The sequence below is a fragment of the Hirundo rustica genome, chromosome 1 (assembly GCF_015227805.2).
Source record: "Hirundo rustica isolate bHirRus1 chromosome 1, bHirRus1.pri.v3, whole genome shotgun sequence".
Taxonomy (NCBI): Eukaryota; Metazoa; Chordata; class Aves; order Passeriformes; family Hirundinidae; genus Hirundo; species Hirundo rustica.
In genome coordinates this window covers 129,114,366-129,131,648 of record NC_053450.1, presented here as the reverse complement: position 1 = coordinate 129,131,648, position 17,283 = coordinate 129,114,366, and the positions used below count along the sequence as shown (strand labels likewise).

General features: G+C 36.6%; 1 protein-coding gene across 3 annotated transcripts in view; it reads left to right on the top strand.

Annotated features, from left to right (window-relative positions):
* PHF14 (PHD finger protein 14) overlaps positions 1 to 17,283 on the top strand; it is a 163,654-nt gene that overhangs the window by 83,927 nt on the left and 62,444 nt on the right. Inside the window, exon 17 of one of the 3 annotated variants that reach the window (XM_040072375.2) lies at positions 15,044 to 16,337. The exons of the other annotated variants lie outside the window; for them this stretch is intronic. Within the exon in view, the coding sequence (XP_039928309.1) occupies positions 15,044 to 15,056 (13 nt within the window). The 3' untranslated portion in view covers positions 15,057 to 16,337. Of the gene's footprint in view, positions 1 to 15,043; positions 16,338 to 17,283 lie in introns of those variants that run through there. 3 annotated transcript variants of the gene reach the window in all.

The window sequence follows — 17,283 nt, the reverse complement described above, 5'->3', positions numbered from 1 at the left end:
GTCGGACTTACTCCAGTATCTCCATTATGTTCTTTGTCCTGAGGAGGCCAGTATTGGATGCAGTGCTCTTGGTGTGGTTCCACCGGTGCTGAATCAAAACAAAAAGTGTATTTATTGTCCTTAAAAGGAAAACATTAAAAAAAAAAATGTATATAACAGGTAAAATTTAGTTTATTATAAAAGAAGCTTCTTCCTGTAGTCAATATAGCAAGTCATTAAGAACACTACCAAAGAACAAGAAAGTAATTTTGCTTAATAAATTAGTATCTTGGGAAAGTCATGTCATAGCTGTAGTTTGCAGTTGTAGTTTAAAAGGTGAATTCATTGAGCAGCATCCTGGAGAATTACCAGTGCTAATGCTTACAGTTTTCCGCTGGAAGCTACATCTTTGTAGGAGGTTCCACTATGTAAATTCAGGTAAGACATACAAAATTCACTACATTGAAATATCATCCCAACCATAGCTTTCAGGGGCCACCTGTCAAATTGCATTAAAAGAGCTGTATCACGTAACCTGGCAGCAGACACCTGAAAACTCACAAAACTCAACTGTGAATGGTCTCTTTGCCAGTTCTGCCAACCCCAGAAAATAATAAGTCATGTCATAGCTAAAACTCCACACTTAGCTAAAAAGCAGGTACAAGTGTGAGGTGGGAAAATTTAGTGGTGTTGCACTAGAAGGATGAGGTCCCTCATGATGGGTGGAGAACATGAGGGCTGGAGGATTGTCAGCCTTTAAGTTATCCTTTGAATCCCTTGTGATGGATGCTGGAGTGCCCCAAAAGTAAGGTAGTGGGCTTAATACATATGTTTAATGAGTAAGTTGAAGAAAACGAAAAATATTTAATATTGCTGCAGTTTTCTTTTTCAGTAGCTTGAGTGTATTTATTTTCTGACAGGCCCAGAATCATCAGTGTTAGAGGGTGTTACGTGTTATTTTTAATTTTGTTATTTTGTGAGACTTATACATAATTTTCATTGTTCAGACAGGCAAAAGATTTCCTTCTGTCTTGGCCACCCGTCCTCTGGGAAAAAACTGCCTGTTGGTCATTGTATTCGAGACTTTATGTCTTTGTCAACAAGGGCGAGAAAATCTGGAATTAGTTAGAGAAGTCATTGATGAGTGAATGAGCTAAAGAAATGTTTGTTGCTTTTTCTCTTCAGGAGCACTTTCTTATGAAAGTTTGGTTCTTCTTTTAGAATGTTAGCTTCAAGTAATTTATTTCAAATTCAGACGGATTTTTTTTTTCTGAATTAGGGAAATCAAACCACTCAATTTCATCAAGAATGATGGATTATTTGTATTCTATACAGTATTCTATTCAATGACTGTTTTGAAATAACTGACTCACAGATGGCAAAAGGAAGATGGGGAAATGATCAAGCAAAATGTCTGTGACTGAAACTTATCAAAGCTTACTCTCTGGAATTTAACTAGCATTGATATAGATGAAAGTTAGCTACACTGGGCAGTGGTAGTAATTGTGGTACCAGACCCCATTTTCAGTTTCTTATTGTATAACTTCAGTCACTTGGATTCAGAATTCTTCATGTCTCCTGTGTATCTTTTAGTCTGGATGTTCTCAGGTAAAATTTTTAAGGTGAGACTTGAGCAAGTGTACTGTCTTGCCCAGATGTCCCTCACCTTATACCTTTAAGAAAAGTGAAATGAAGTCTTTGATCAGTAAATTGAATTTTGGCAAAGACCTCCCTTTCTTTCCAAAGGACAGAGGACAAATTTATTTATGTCAGTTTGATGAAATCTTGGAAAAGGGAAGCTTTGAAGGATATTGTGAGAGAAATAGTTTCCTCATAACTATCAGAGTCATGGTAGAGCAGGTTTTAGGTCATTTGTCACTGTGCTTAGTGTGCTGTGGGCTATTTGAGTGTATTTATCCCTACAGTTGGAGTTGTTACAAGACTTGTAGGGAACAGAAATGTGGATTGAGAAGAAAGATGTTAATGAGAGTATCAATGACCGGTGATGCTGCACTAGATGAGAGAGCAGAGTAGAGTAAAAGTAGTAAAATGGGGCAGTGAGTGTGGAGAGGTGTGTGACTCCCCTTCTTCTGAGTCATCTTTTGTCATTCATAGAGAGATGTGAGCAGGATGTGCAGAACTCAGGAATCCACAACAATCGCATAGTCACTTGTGGTGAGGAGTAGTGTTTTACTAGGCTAAGCTTCAGTATGAATATCTCACCCAGTGCTGATGTCTGATGTATCTTTGCTTGTCAGGCAGTTTTTGGTAAGGTAAAGATATTTCAGCCTCTGCTGTTCTTTGGACCAGGCTGATCCTTATCTAGCTGAACTGCTATCCTTGGATTCTCCACTGTATTCTCAGGGTTTAATGTTCATGTAGTTTTTTGTTCTGTTTTTTCCTCTGGAGTAAACTCTGTACCATTTCATATCAACAGACATGATGAAATTTTTTACTCATTTACCAGAGTTTAGCATTTGTACTATACGCTTGTTTCTTCAGTAAAGCTAAGCCAAAATCTTGCAGACGTGCTGTATGAAACAGGGTCTTGGGCTACAGACAGACAAACCTCAGAGCTGTGGTTGTCTGGTGCAGCCCAGTATGGAGATCACGGTGGGACTAGGACTGGAGAATGACCTGAGTTTGGATGGTAAATGTAAAAAAATAGAATTTAAATAGTGTGTAGAGGCAGCAAAATGCAGACTTTTCAAGCTTCAGGACTTGAGCAAAGTTGGACTGGTTAGAGAAAGACACTGCAACAAGAAATCCAGGTGGATAATAGTCAGAGAAAGGGGGATACTGAAACTATATAAAGAACCAGGGAGGGGTAGTTGTGGATAGGGATAGGTATCCTATGTGAAAAATCAGAAGTTTGCCATGGTCCGGACAAGACAGTGACACTGAAATGGGAGTGGGGATTTCCAGCAATGATGCTGGAAAATGACATCTTAGTAAATTTTCAGCTACTTCATTGTTATAGGTAGCAGAAGATATTTATTATGATTGCAAAATTACAGGGGTTCTTTACTGATTAATCAAAACACTTACAAAAGTAGCAAAGTATTTATTAAAAAAAGAAAAAGTACGAACGGTAAGCATGAATGAAGAAAATTATTCTAAAGTATAATTAACTTATATAGTTACAGTTCCAATGTATTTATTTTGCATACTTTAAAACTCTATTCTAAATGCAGAAAAAGGTTGGTATGTGACTCAATTAATCAAATATATATTAATCAGCAACCCTTCATAAAAAAGGGGTATTTTTTCCGAAATTTCCATGTTTAGTTAGGTATTTTCCTTGATGTTTCATGCTGTCATTCATCTATCTTGACCTGTTAATTAAAAAAGTAGTCAAGTAGTTTGGAATATTTTCATTTTCCTGTTTTCCTCTGTGTGGTGTTTCTTTGGACAGTGGGTCTTGCTATTATCCAAGGCACTTAAAATTTGATAATAGACTCCTTTTTGAGACACAGACAGCCTAGCACCATTTTTGGCTCAGATTTTAAGTTTCTGTGTCTCCTTTAACTGTGGCTGGATAACCGAAAGTTAAAAAACCCTCGCTGGAGAGAAAAAAAAGGGCCAAAAGGGGAAATAGTTACCTTTTCTAACCCCCCCCCCACCCCCCCTGGCTGCCAAAAGGAACGTGCAATTAAAGCACCCTGAAGGTTTACTCTGAAAGCAAAAACCTTCCCCGAAAGGAAAAACCCCTTTTCCCTGAGGATCACTGCCTCTGAAAAAGATTTTCCCTTAGATAACCCAAAGTGGTACTCACCAAAAATCCAGCGTTCAGACGAATTTTTCCTTTCTTTCCCAATCACTCCTTTTACCTGAGACTGACCCTTTTTGGTGCAAAAAGAGCTTCCAGTCTCGGATCCCAGGGTCAGCTTTCCACAAACATGTGGTCACTTTCTCTGGGAGCAGCCTGCAGTTCGTGGGCTTCTTTGCAGCACTCCAATGGGTTCTTTAAGTCCAAAGGAGAAAACAACAGCCCTGGCCTATAGAATCCTGTGTTTCAGAGACTTCACAGCGAACGCCAAGCCTGATGGGTCTGCATCTCTGCGTGGGTGGGCTATGTTTCGTGACTCACATACCTGCATGAGATTCCTCGGCCATGTGCTCCCCAAGTGGTTCTTCCAGCTTTCTGGGAGCCCCTTGTGGCTTTGAGCCCCATGGAATGGGCACCAATTGTGATGTTTCTTTATGAGACCAGATGACTGCCGATGGCAAAAGGAAAGAGCCTGCTCTCTCACCGGGGGAATATCACGGCTTTATTCTGGAGTCCTGCCCTGCCGGCTGGAGATCTTTCCCGGGGGCTCACCGGTGCCAGAGAGAGCCAGCCCCCTCTTCCCGGGGCTTTTTCCCTGGGGGCACGGGCCCAGAGGCAGGGACAAGCCACTGCCCAATCAGGGATAAGGTGAGAGTGGAACAGAGTCGGGTTACATTCCAGTGTGGGGGATGAGCGCAGCTGAGCAGGGACAAACCTCGTGATACAGTAAAAGGGGAACAGGGAAAGAACATTACAAATCCGATGAAACACAATATAAACCCAATTTATGCATTAAAACACCTCTCTGCTTGAAAAATTAGTAGGAAAGGAGAGATTTCAGAAATTAGTAAATTACAGTCACAGATTCAAGCACTTTGCAGTGCTTATTCTGAAATCAAGTTCTTCAACTTCTTTGTATCCATCGTATTTACCTTTTGTCTGCCTGTCATTCTAATGGGTTGAGAGATTCACATTCTGTGTTATCTTCTTTTAGAGAGGAAAAAATGGTGAAAAGGAATATGGGGGAACAAGAGCATTTCAGAATGACTATGACCACTAATAAGAGGCTGAATCTACTTTCGTTCCAAAACCATGCAGGATGATAAACAATATTCTTTTGTTTCTTATTTTTCTCCCAAATTCAAGTTTTGAAAATAGAAATTGATATAGATGCATTGTTTGAAATGCATTTAAGCCTGCTTTTAAAAGTTGTTTGATTTCTGCTGGACTAAAGATCTGACATGTTTTAGAGGGAACCTAGTGTTAACTCATCTGACCAAAAGTGCCCAATAGCAGCAGTAACAGAAGTTCAGGAAAATGGTAAAATTGAATATCAAATGGAATAATTCGATTCACCTTAAACCCAGCATGCTACAGGGTGTGGCATCCCTTCTTCCTGCTGGTTTCATTTAGTTTAGGTTTGTTTCATGTAGATTTTACTGCCAAGACATAATGAGAATATGTATGTCCAAAAAATTGATTATTTTCCTGTCTACAAAGGTAGTTTTTTCTCTTGATTTAGTTGAAACAAATTTCATGCTTTATCTAGACTAGGTTATTGATGTATGTGCTGAAAGTAATATTCAAGAATACAGTTGTGGTAATGACATGACAAAAAATCTGCATAATCTTTTACTTGACTTTTATTTTTTTGTCATGATGAAATAATTTTCTTAAGGGTCCTTTTTTTATTATTTGAGGAAGACCTTAAGTAAGCATGTTACAAGGGACATCATGGTATTTGATTTCACTGAACTTTTGTAGTTCTTTTGGAAGTTATTAATTTAATACTCTACACAGAGTTTCACAAAGAGAACATCTTCTCAGTACGCTGTTCCCAATCTTTCAGCATGGTCTTAAATGCTATTAATTAATAAATTTTTGTGTATAATACAATTTATAATTGTCATTCCTTTTAATATTTTTCTATTATGTCTGAATTTTATTTGCATGCATTCAGCCATAGTATAGATGAACTGTATTATAACAAATGTTGTTCTAAGTATATTGTCTAAATAGTCCTTTTCAGGAGTGCTGTACAATGCTTTTAGTATATAGCTTGATTATGATGTAATACAAATGCATCCATTGTTTATACCTATTGATTAACTTCTGGCTTCCTTTGAGAAAAACTATTACTAAATTTTGCGTACTTCAGGATTAGTTTGAAAGAAAACTATAATTCCATTTTTTGTGCGTTTCAGAAATACTCCATTTCCACTTAGACACCTGTTATCTTTTTAGAAAGTTTTAATACTGAAAATTAACTAGGCAATTATAATGGAATACGTGAAATGTTTGCTTTGTAAGTTAAGCTTTTCTACATCTGTCAATCAAACTGAGAAACTTTATGGCTGTTAAAAAAAAAGTCCTGTGTTAAGATGATTATTTTAAAATACAGGTAATTTGTATGAACTGTTAAAGTGAATGCATTGGAGTTTCCCTGCTTTTGTTTTCTTACTCTTTCCTTTGTAAACACATCTGAAATTTTTCTTTAGGCCACTGCATGTATACAGCTTTTTATTGTGGAGTTGTAAGTATAAATGAATAATACTAGTTTTCAGTGGGTATCTTGGCTTTTTGTTTGGTTGGGTTTTTTTGCTTTGTTTTTGGTTTGGTTGTTTGGGTTTTTTTGATGGCTACCAAAATGCTTTAGATATGCTTCTACTTACAAAACTTATGTGTATAACCTCTTCTGGCTTTTATTTGGTGGGATGTTTATAGTGTCTATGTTTCAGTAGAATATGAAATTACCTGTCAGTCTTAGAAAGGGCCTTTAATATGACTAATACCATTGAATTTTAAGATGACATCAAGGGCACAATATTTTATTATTTGTGCACAAGACTGATTATAAATCAGTCTCAGACACCTCTTATAGTACACTATTGTCTTACATACGGTCAGATACTGCCTGTAAGAGGGCTGGGAAGGAAATTTCTTATCCCTTATAACTGACAGAAATCCACTACTTACCCTCACACTGGACATCACAGAATTTTATTCAGAATCATGGCTTCCCATCCTGACCACAGATGGTAATGCTTTCTAATACTGGAAATTAAAGCTTTTGGAATATCAAGAACAAATTATCATAACTTCTTATTTGTTTGTTCCCACAGAGCTGAGGCATAAGTATCCCTGAGGTCACTGCACAATTCCTTGTACTGAAAAGGCATATGCCGGTGTCCCCTCTAAACCTCCAAAATGAAGGTTGTGGCTGTGAACCCTTGTGGTGAGAGCCCTCCCTCTCTCAACTAAGAAGAGTTTGGTAGCGCTGTCAGCCCCAAAATCAAAGATTCACAGAATGTGCTGAGTTGGAAGAGACCCTCAGTCACTGAGTCCAATCCCTGCATAGGACCATTCCCAAGAACCACACCATGAGCCCGAGAGTATTGTCTACACTTTTTGAACGCTGCCAGGTCTGGTGCTGTGACCTCTTTCCTGGGGAGCCTATTCCAGAGCCCAGCCACCCTCTGGGTGAAAAATGTTTTTCTAATATGTAACTTAAAACCTCCCCTGACACAATTTCAGGCCATTCCCTTGGGTTCTGGCACTGGGCACCACAGAGAAGAGTTCAGTGCCTGCCCATCATCTTCCCCTCATGAGGAAGTTGTAACTGCAGTGAGGTCTCCAGGCTGAACAGACCAAGTGACCTCAGGCACTTCTCATACGGCTTCTCCTCAAGGCCCTTTACCGTCTTCATTTTCTTCCTTTGGACGCTCTCTAGCAGTATAATGTCTTTCTTACAAATTGTGGCACCCAAAACTGCCTCCAGCACTCGAGGTGAGGTCGCCACAGTGCAGAGCAGAGCAGGACAATCCCCTCCCTTGGCTGGCTGATACGCCTTATACGCCAGTTCTCTCTCCCCTGCCTCCCTGGGGTACTTTGTTACTGGACAGCATCTAGAGCTCAAGCTATTGTCTTCTGCCCTTTGACTCCAGCTAGCTTTTTGACCTATTATCCAGCCTTGTTTTCAGCTTGATAAGGAAAATGCTGTACCAGGCTGATGGAAAAGCCTTATGCTGGACACCTTTTGGTGTGTTTCAACCATTGCTCTTCCCTCTTTCACACAGCATGTCATTAGTTGTTTCAAATATGAGCAACCCCTCTACCCTTATTAAATCTTTGCTGAGTGCTCTGTTACTTTCCTGTATTTGACAATGGATCCCTTGATCTTTCCCAGTACAGGGACAAGGCCAAAGAGCCCATGAATTCTTAGGTACTACTTAATATAGTTTTTTATTGTGCATGTCTCACCACTTTAAGATTAGCATTTTTCAGTTTTCGGAGTCCTGCCTTGGCTGTAATGGTGTTTCTTAGATCTACACAGGAGTCTGACAGAGATAACAAACATCTGTTTCAGAAACATTGAGTAATTCCAATGGACTGGAATATATCCAAACAGACCAGACCTGTACTTGCTGCTTTCCTACTGTTGGCTGTCCTTCTCTATCCCATGTCACACTGGTAGGCATGGAGGCCTGAGGCTGTTTTCACCGTGCCTGCTGATGCGTTGAGCTCTAAGGCATTGCGTACATAGCCCATTCTGCTTTATTTCTCTGAGCTCTGAGTAAATTTTCTTTTAAAAATCATACCCCTTTCACTTTGCAACCTTGCATTTCGTGACAGCTTCCTGCAAGATTCAGCCTAGCACTGGCTTTGACAAGCCAACATTTCCTCTTCCAAAGCTTTTTATGGTCTTCCTTATGGAGAAGTAGTAAATTCTTCTGTAATTTTAAGCTAAAGCAGTGGTAAGAGATTGTACTTGCACCTCACTTTGTTTTCTGCACTCAATGTTCCAATAAGCCATAAAATGTCACTAGTGCCATTAATATTTTCAGTCTAATTTATAAATAAAACTGGATCATAATTGATATCATAAGCATAGGAGCAAGTGCATCACAGGTTTTGACCTGGACTGTGATACACAGCAGCTTGATGAAGAGGTTCTCTGTGATCCTGTAGAGACTTTTGAATGTCTTAAGAGTAGAACTGTTACAGTTTTAAGGTTTCTTTGACTGGGAGATTTGAGAGGAAAAAACCCTTATAAATATCTTAAAGAATAATTTACTTTGAAAAGAGGAAAAAAATGTCCATCTCCCAGGCTCTGAATCTGTGTTTTAGACTTGTGCTTGGTAGAGCAGCAGAACAAGAAACCAGAGTTCCTACTTCGGCTTGTTTTGTAGCATTTGTGATAGTCATGCTTAGATTTTAACGTAGTGAAGTCACACAGAAGGTTCTAAATGCTTCACAGATATCAATAAACTATCAATAACTGATGGCTAACTTACAGGCTTAGGCCTGTATTTTCACTGAAAACAGTATGAAAACTGTGGAGTCCAGTATCTGGTGTTGACTGTCCAGTGTTGAAAGTGAAACAGTGAAGTGAAATTTAGATTTTTTTCTGTCAGAATTCATCCATACCCACTGATAAAGAGGCAGCCCAATAAATTACTTAATCTAATTAATTTTTCTGCAAATATAAACAGAACAATTATAATAGTAACTTTAGACTTTATTTTATATCCCAAAATTGAAAAAATAACCTTCACACTGTTTGATTTTTTTTGTTTTTTCTTTTAAATTTAAAAGACTCTATTCAGGTTTTTTTTTTAATTTCAAATCAATATTAAAATCTAATTTACTGTATTATATGGCTCTGCTAGTTAAAATGCTTCTCAAAATATGGTTTATAAATAATAGCAATAAGAAGCAAGTTGTGTATTTGAAGAAAGTCTTGATTTTTATTTCCAATAAAATATTTGATCTGTAAGATTAATGGTATGCTAGTATATTTATACAGTACTTAAGGAGTCACAGTTCCCACATTAACAGAAACAGTTACAGTGAGTGACAGTACTCACAATACAAAGCCGTCTAATATATAAAATGTACATATTTTTATTGAGTTTATGCTTTTGAGTTTACTGATAGATGAATTCATTACTTACCTTTGGAGCGCATAATTTTACAGAGAAGATCCTCTATATCCATTGCTGTGAACAGAGCTGAAGTTCTGGGTTCAGGCAGGCAAAGTGATCAGTACTGAGGGTCAGTCGTGTTTTTGCTGGAGGTGTTTCTGCAGGCATATCTGCTGTGCACGTTGCTTCAGAGTGGCCTGAATGTTGCTGCTGCTGCTAGACACCTGAAAGCTCTTAAAATAAGGAAGTATATAGATTAGACATAAAGAGTGAAATTGAGCAGAGCTATAATCTCCTGTGGTACAAAAAGTTGGAAAGGCAGAGAAGGACTGGCAGCTGATCTTTAACTCCATTTTCACTGCTCATTTAATTACCAGAGGAAAGCTCACATTTATGTCTAAACCAGCAAGTCACATGTTTTGTTGGTCAAACATGTTTTGTGTGCACAGACAGCATAACACTAAAGCTGGGTGAATAAAGGGCAATTTAGTTGACCTGTCAACTACACATTGCTCACATCTATTGCCACATCCTGATTCAGTTTCATTAGCATATAATGATGATTACTTTATTCATCAATACTCCTCTCAAAGCTTTGCAACGACCTATATATGGCTTTTTTTCCCCCCGTAGCTTTTGTGCAGTTTAAAATTAACTTAAATTGTGAGGTTCCTAATGGTACACTTATTTTCTGTTAAAACTGTGGAAAAACATACTTGTATGGGAAGATTTGATTTCATAGATCATGTAACCAAATATTAATTATTATGCTTATTGCATACCAAGCATAGGGTGTTTTTTTTTCTTTTGAATATAAGTACTCAACTGAAAATAAGTACAGTCTAATACAGTGTAGATTACATGATATTGTGCGGTTGGGATTGAGAATTATTTTGTACTGCAATATGCCCTTGGGTTATACAAACCCTAACTCAATATTTTCAGTTCATAATAACAATGATGATAAACATAATGCTCTATAATCTGGTTTTTTACTTACATAATACAGATACCGGCAGTCACAAGACTCAGTTGAATTTATGGGTTGGCATTCAGTTGAATGGGGTTTTTTGCAGTGAGTAGAGAGATTATACTTGAAAATGGGCTCCTCGTGCTCATTCAAAATGATAGCAGGAGGAAGGAAGAGTTTCGCTTTAAGTGGAAAGGAATAGTCACTCTTTGCAGTTTAGCACTGAATCAGATAGAGGCGGCTGCAAAGGCAAGATATGCATTGCGAAAACAGATCAATTGGAATCAGTCCCATCCAAATGAAATTACATCACTCAATAACCTTCCTTTCAAGCCATTGAAGTCTTCTGGCCCAAATTTCTCTTGTCAAGTCACTGAGTTTTGCCAGTGATTACAGTATCTTGAAATTTCCTTGATAACATCAGGGACCTTGTTGTGACAAGGTCTGTAAATGCAGTAATTTAAAAGAGAAAGCTGGGTTTCATGTAGAGTATTGAGCATATTGACTGGATATTTTTCATGGGTTCTCAGAAGATTGTATTCACAAAGACAGTGCAGAATGAAGAAAAATTACATATCCTATACAAAAGATTAAGTAAAATATTGGTATCGTATATGTGAAATGGTTTCATTCAGTACTAAAAGTATAATCTTCCTCTGAAGTAGTTTGAAAATGTGTTCTTGTTTTGAAGTGGACATAAAAGTACTGGGAAGAACAGAATTCTGTAAATCATGACAGTCAACATGTTTATGCAGTGACCAGCTCTAAATGTCATTATTTTTGTTCCTGTGTGACAGTTACTAAGATAAAGCAGAGCTCTTCTGTTCCACTGGTACCTCAGATGCTGTGATCTTTTGTCAGGCAGATAACTTTTTTACAGGCTAATCAGTGTGTATATTAGCAGATAAATATCTGTAACTGTTCAGGAAGCATTTATTAATATTTATAACTTGATCAATACTGAGAAAATTGAAGTAATTAGCAATGTCTAGAAAACACATTTCTCATCATTGTTTTTGGAGTCTGGTTTGTGTTTTTTCTTCCCTCTAAAGAACTCAGTAAATCTTACCCACTTAACAGAGCTGTTTGGTACAGATTGATTTCTGAGATGAGGTGTACCTTGAGCAGCCTGAACTTTAAAAATGCATATTACCTATCATCTTTACCTCGTTACAATTATACGCAAATACCCCACATTCCTCTTTAGGCTTAGCAGACTTAACCTAGTGGGAGAGTCCTAATTTTTTGGAGTTGGTAAGGTATACTGAAACAGACCCTTGATTTTACATTGTGGTTGAGAATGTATTTTTACTTGTGCCCAGTTAGCAGCCAGAAACATTGCTCTTACAACACGTATTTAACCTGATGAAGGCAAGTATTAAAATTGCTAAAAGAGAACCAGGATCAAAACATAAGCATTACCTTTGTCTGCGATTTGCAATTTTCCGTGTCTGTTACAGAAATGAGGAGTGGAAAGCATTGAAATAACTTGTGGGGTTTCTTGTCCTATAAAGCCTTTTCAAAAGGATATCTACACATATTCTTAGACACCCACATAATAATATTAAGTAAATAATATATAATAGTTACTTAAGTGAGGAAGCAGATGACAGCCGTGTGCAGTTAGGGAGGACAGAGGTTGGTGTGTTTCTCCCTCTTTGTACCAAAATTTGAAGCAAAGTGCTTTAATAATTACTTTTTGTCCTGGATTGAAAGAGAGCTGGGAGAGAACTCTTCTAAAGGACCAAATATGCAGTTGAGAACCTTCCTGTTCAAAGCATCTATTATGGCATTCTCTGTGATGTTTTCTTATTTCTTTTTTCTTTCTTTTTTTCCTTTTTTTTTTTTCTTGTTGTATCTAGTGGTAAGAGAGGAAGGCTGTTCAGTTTTGCTCACCATTGTTGTTTCAGACTTTTTGTGCTCACTAAATCCTTTTCCTATGTGAGGCTGTAAATACAAGTTCAGCTATTGAAGACAGCTCTGGGTACTTCAGTCAGTAGAAATTTGAATGGATGTACAGGAATGGGGCAGTTCTTTGGCTGAGGAGGGGCTGGCAAATGGTATATAGGGATGGAAGAAGAGCAGAAGGAAAAACTAGAGCAGGAGAAATGTCATCAATGCAGGTGGTCTCAGGACAGTAATCAGTTATCAGATGAGTTTGCTATTGTATAACAATAATACAATTAACTACAGTAATTACAAGCTATTTTATTTATACATTCATATTCCTTTGTCTTTTACCAGTCTTTCACTTGCTAGAACAAAAAAAAAAAAAAAATCTTTCACTTGTTTAAACAAAGCCAGTAGTGATTCCATAATTAATAATATTTCAAACATTAGAGGGTGAAGATAACCCTAGAACATGTAAAATAAATGATGTCAAGTTAAATATTTAATAGAGTAGAAATGGAAAAATTGTCCAATCATTTAAATAATAATTTCCCTTTAATATATGAGTAAATATTCTAATATCCTTCTAAATTTCTTGATATGTTGTCACCAATAAAAATGCAATACAAAGAAATACTATCAGAATAACTAGTGCAGGTGTAGGTTACTTACACTTTCTACATGATGTTGGTATTCTTACAGCCTTACCTAAAGTGCTACAGAATATTAGCATCTTTGCTCAGTAATTGCACATTTTCTCTTGTTTGTACTTAATTACTTTGATTTGTGAGCTTATTAAAATTGAACTGATTATTTTATTGGTTCAGCTGTGAAGTTGGTTTTATATATAAAAAACATGTTTACATGGATAAAATTTTTATGTAAAAATAATTTATAAATATAAATTTATAGCTAAGTGCAGTTATATGTAGATATGCATACATGTATTTGTGTGTATACACATATTCACATGCTCATTCACTCGTTTAGAGAAACCAAAATAAAAACCCTTGTATTTAAAGTACGGGTTGCTGTATTCCTGCCCAAATCTTGTTAGCCCAGATGGGGCATATTCTGTCATATTCTGTCATATTCTGATGACCTGACTGAAACGGTACAGTTGCAGCTGCTGACATTGCTGTGAGAGGGTAGAGATGGCACAGATGCCTTCAGTTTATCTTGATTGTTTCTGATGCTACCCTTCAAGTTTCTGCATTTCAGTGTGCACCCATGTTAACCTAACCCACTGAGGCTGTCAGAACAAAACTAGTTGCACTCAGTAATGGAAGGGGATTGTAATGAGATGACTATGGAGAGTATTTTTGTCTTACAGCTAAGCTTTTCTTCAGTTTTCTTTAAAAGTTCAAAATTGCACTGTTGAATTGCAGTTCAGGGCACCCAATTTAAAATTTTAATCATGTCTCAAGTAAGAGATGAAGTGAGAACTGGGAGTGGATTTACATATGGTACTTCTTGGTGTCCCTCTATTTCTTAGACTCAAAATCCTTATACTCAAGACTAAAATTCGGTTGCAAAGAATTTTTGTTTTAACATGCAGCAACAAGATGGCTCCTGTTCATCAGGCTGTTATATTTTATCAAAGTCTGACAGCACTTTCTTTTTTATTTACAATTCTACTTAAATATATTTCAAATTTAAAAAACACCATATGTGGTGATGGAGACTTCTTATTGATCTGTCTTTCAAAATGCATATGCTCATCTTAAAGACAACATAGATGCTTTCCTAATTAAAATCTCATATTGCTCTAGGATACTTTAATTTACTGTATGGGAAGTGCTTTAAGGAATTTAAATGTAGAGAATCAGCACTTTAAAATTGTATTGATCTTTTTAAAAGCATTCTTGAAAAGTATGTATGTCATGAGTGTCAAAAGTACAAGTAGGAAAAGAAAAAGCTGTGAAGGCTTTGGAATTATTGACTCAAAGATATTTTTTCAGAAGTGACAAAAGCCCTTTATATACTGAATTATTACAGTGCATTTTGAAAGAAACCCTTCCTTACTTAGTCCTTCCTAAATCCTAAGACTTGTTTTCTTTCAAGTGCTATTCTATAAAACAAACATTTTTTTAAGATTTTAACATAGTGCCCATGTTTGTGCTTGTAGACAGTCTCGTAGCTTCATTTCTGTATGGTTGCAAATCTGAGGAAAATGCTAGCTTCACAATCAAGCCTACTTGTTTTAAATTGTTGCTTATATGATTAAAAAAAAGAAACCAAAATTATCTTCATTGTCTTGTGGTGGACTACCTTTGTTCTTTGAGCTGTATTGAGAAAAAGTTATAAGAGTTATAAGGATGCTATACTTAACTCAGTTTAATGTTTTGACACTTAGAGACTCTTAAAAATTTGGTGTGGGTGTCTAAGTATTTGGATCTGAGCATACATATTGCTTAAATTTGGTGTGATGTTAAAATGTTTCATAAGACAGAGGAGAGCTGCTATGATCTTTCAATGTTAATATTTTTTTCTTATCACTTTACTGTGTAGATTCCCTTCATGAGACACAACTCTGCCACAACTCATCCTCGGAGGCAATCGTGGAAACCTTTTATAATAGGATTTTTAAATGTGGATAAAGCTCTCAATAGAATACCTAAAGTAAAGGAGAACAGCTACCTTGTCTCAACTATAAGCTTATTATGACAAAACATTGAGTTTGCTTGTCAGGCTTGGATAGAATGTAATTGATTGGTTTGTTATTTGGACTGACAAGGTAGTTAATTTGCCTGCATTTTTTTGCACTATTCAGGAACATTTTGTATGTGCACCGTTGAAAAATCCCGGATAAATGTCTTGTCAGGATTGTCCTATTAAGTAATGTCTCTCTCCCCTGTGCTTCGTTGGCAAATGATGTTACACAATGCTTGGATTCATTGAAGAGTGACAGAAGCCTGTGGGACTTAAATATTGTGTTTTTCTCTATGGTGATACTGAAAGAAATAAGCAACGGTTTGCCATCTGTCTGTCACTCTACTTATATACAGTTTAATAAGAGCATTTCTGTATAGAACACTGTGTTGTACATAGACCTTACTGTAAAAAGGATTGTTTCCTAAAAAAAATAAATGTTCAGTGATAATGAGACCTGTAAAACACTTGAGACTTACTATTCGGAAGGGATAGATTTGCCATGGAAAAATTGGTTTTATGCTTATTAGTATGAACTAATTGTTTCTGACTCCAGACACTTGAGTGCATAGAACTATACCTATACTTCTTTCTGGTAATTTTTTTAAAAATAAGAAAAAAAAAAGAGTATGTGGCATTTGTTTAATTTGGCTTACTTCTCTGGCAATGTTCAGAACAAACTTACCTCCTCCCAATACAAACATGAAATTGTTTTGTAAGTTGGGGAAGGAATGAAGAACTGATCACACAGCATGACAGCTGAGATCTTCGTCTCCGTCCGTATATATCCTGGTAGATGCACATATAGTATTTTGATCTTCAGATGGTACAGATCCAGTTCTTAAATCTACAGTATCAGAGTGTTGACATCTTCATCGTTTTCATCTTGAACTTGCTCGGAAAAATTCTGCTAAATGCAATCACACTTGTAACTTTATGATCTATAATCTTTGAATTTCTTGAGATATGGTGGGTTTTGTCATCTGTCAAGGCACGTTTCCATTTGAAAGTATTTTTTAAACTTGAAAAAGAAATTAAATGCTGTAATAAGTAATAGGAGAATATACAAATTTATGTATACTTATCTACGAGTCATATCTTACCAGGGCATTTCATGTTTGAATATTATATTAAATAAAATTAACCTGATGTCTAACACGTCGTTTCATTTTAAAAAGGGGGTGGGAGATTCTCAAAGTTAAGATTTTTGTTGGAACTATCAGAAATGCTTATCATTCTGTATTGGCAAGGCACACAAAGACTCCTTAAAAACAAATTTGCACTGAGAAGTAGATGCCAATGCAGGAATTTTATCTTTAAGGATAGGAAGAAAGGACCCAAGTTTATTGACCACTTGTGCAGTATTCTGGAAGTAAAAAGTTGTGTCCAAGTGCTATGTAAGCAAATGGTGGGGGGGCGGGAAATGTTTGGCCATACATCATGCTGAGTTTATGAAAAAAAAAAGAAAAAGTAATGTTTACTGTGATTTATGACCATTTATTAAACTAAAATGGTCTAGGTATTGTGGATAGAAGAGAATGATAAATGTGGCTTATCTTGGTTTTAGCAGGACTTTCAAAATACTTCTGTGACATTCCTTTAAATAGGAGATTCTGTTAATTAAGCTGCAATAAAATATGTAGCTGATTAGGAAAGTAAACCAGCTACCATGGACTCACTGTCATATGATACTCAACTCACTGAGTTCCACTCAAGGTCTCTTGGATTCGGTATTACAATATTTTTTGTTAATTTTTGCTTTAGCATATTAGCATATTAGCTTTAGCACTGAAATAAAGTGTTTGGTCACGTTTGCAGGTGATGACAGTAGGATGTGAGGGAGTAAAGTGTTAGAATTTATAAGAAAGTTTCAAGAAAGTATTCAGAAAAAGCATGCAGTGCAGAAAGGTAAAGGCAAATCACCGTTGATTGCTTGATTATGATATCAAGTGACAAAAAAAAAAAAGACATTTTGGGGGACTCTAGATCACAGGTCACAGAACATTGATCAAACTGATCAAACCTGATATATACAAGAGAGAGTTGTTGCATTTAACACATTGAAGTTAACTCATTTGTTTCATTTAAGGCATTGAAGT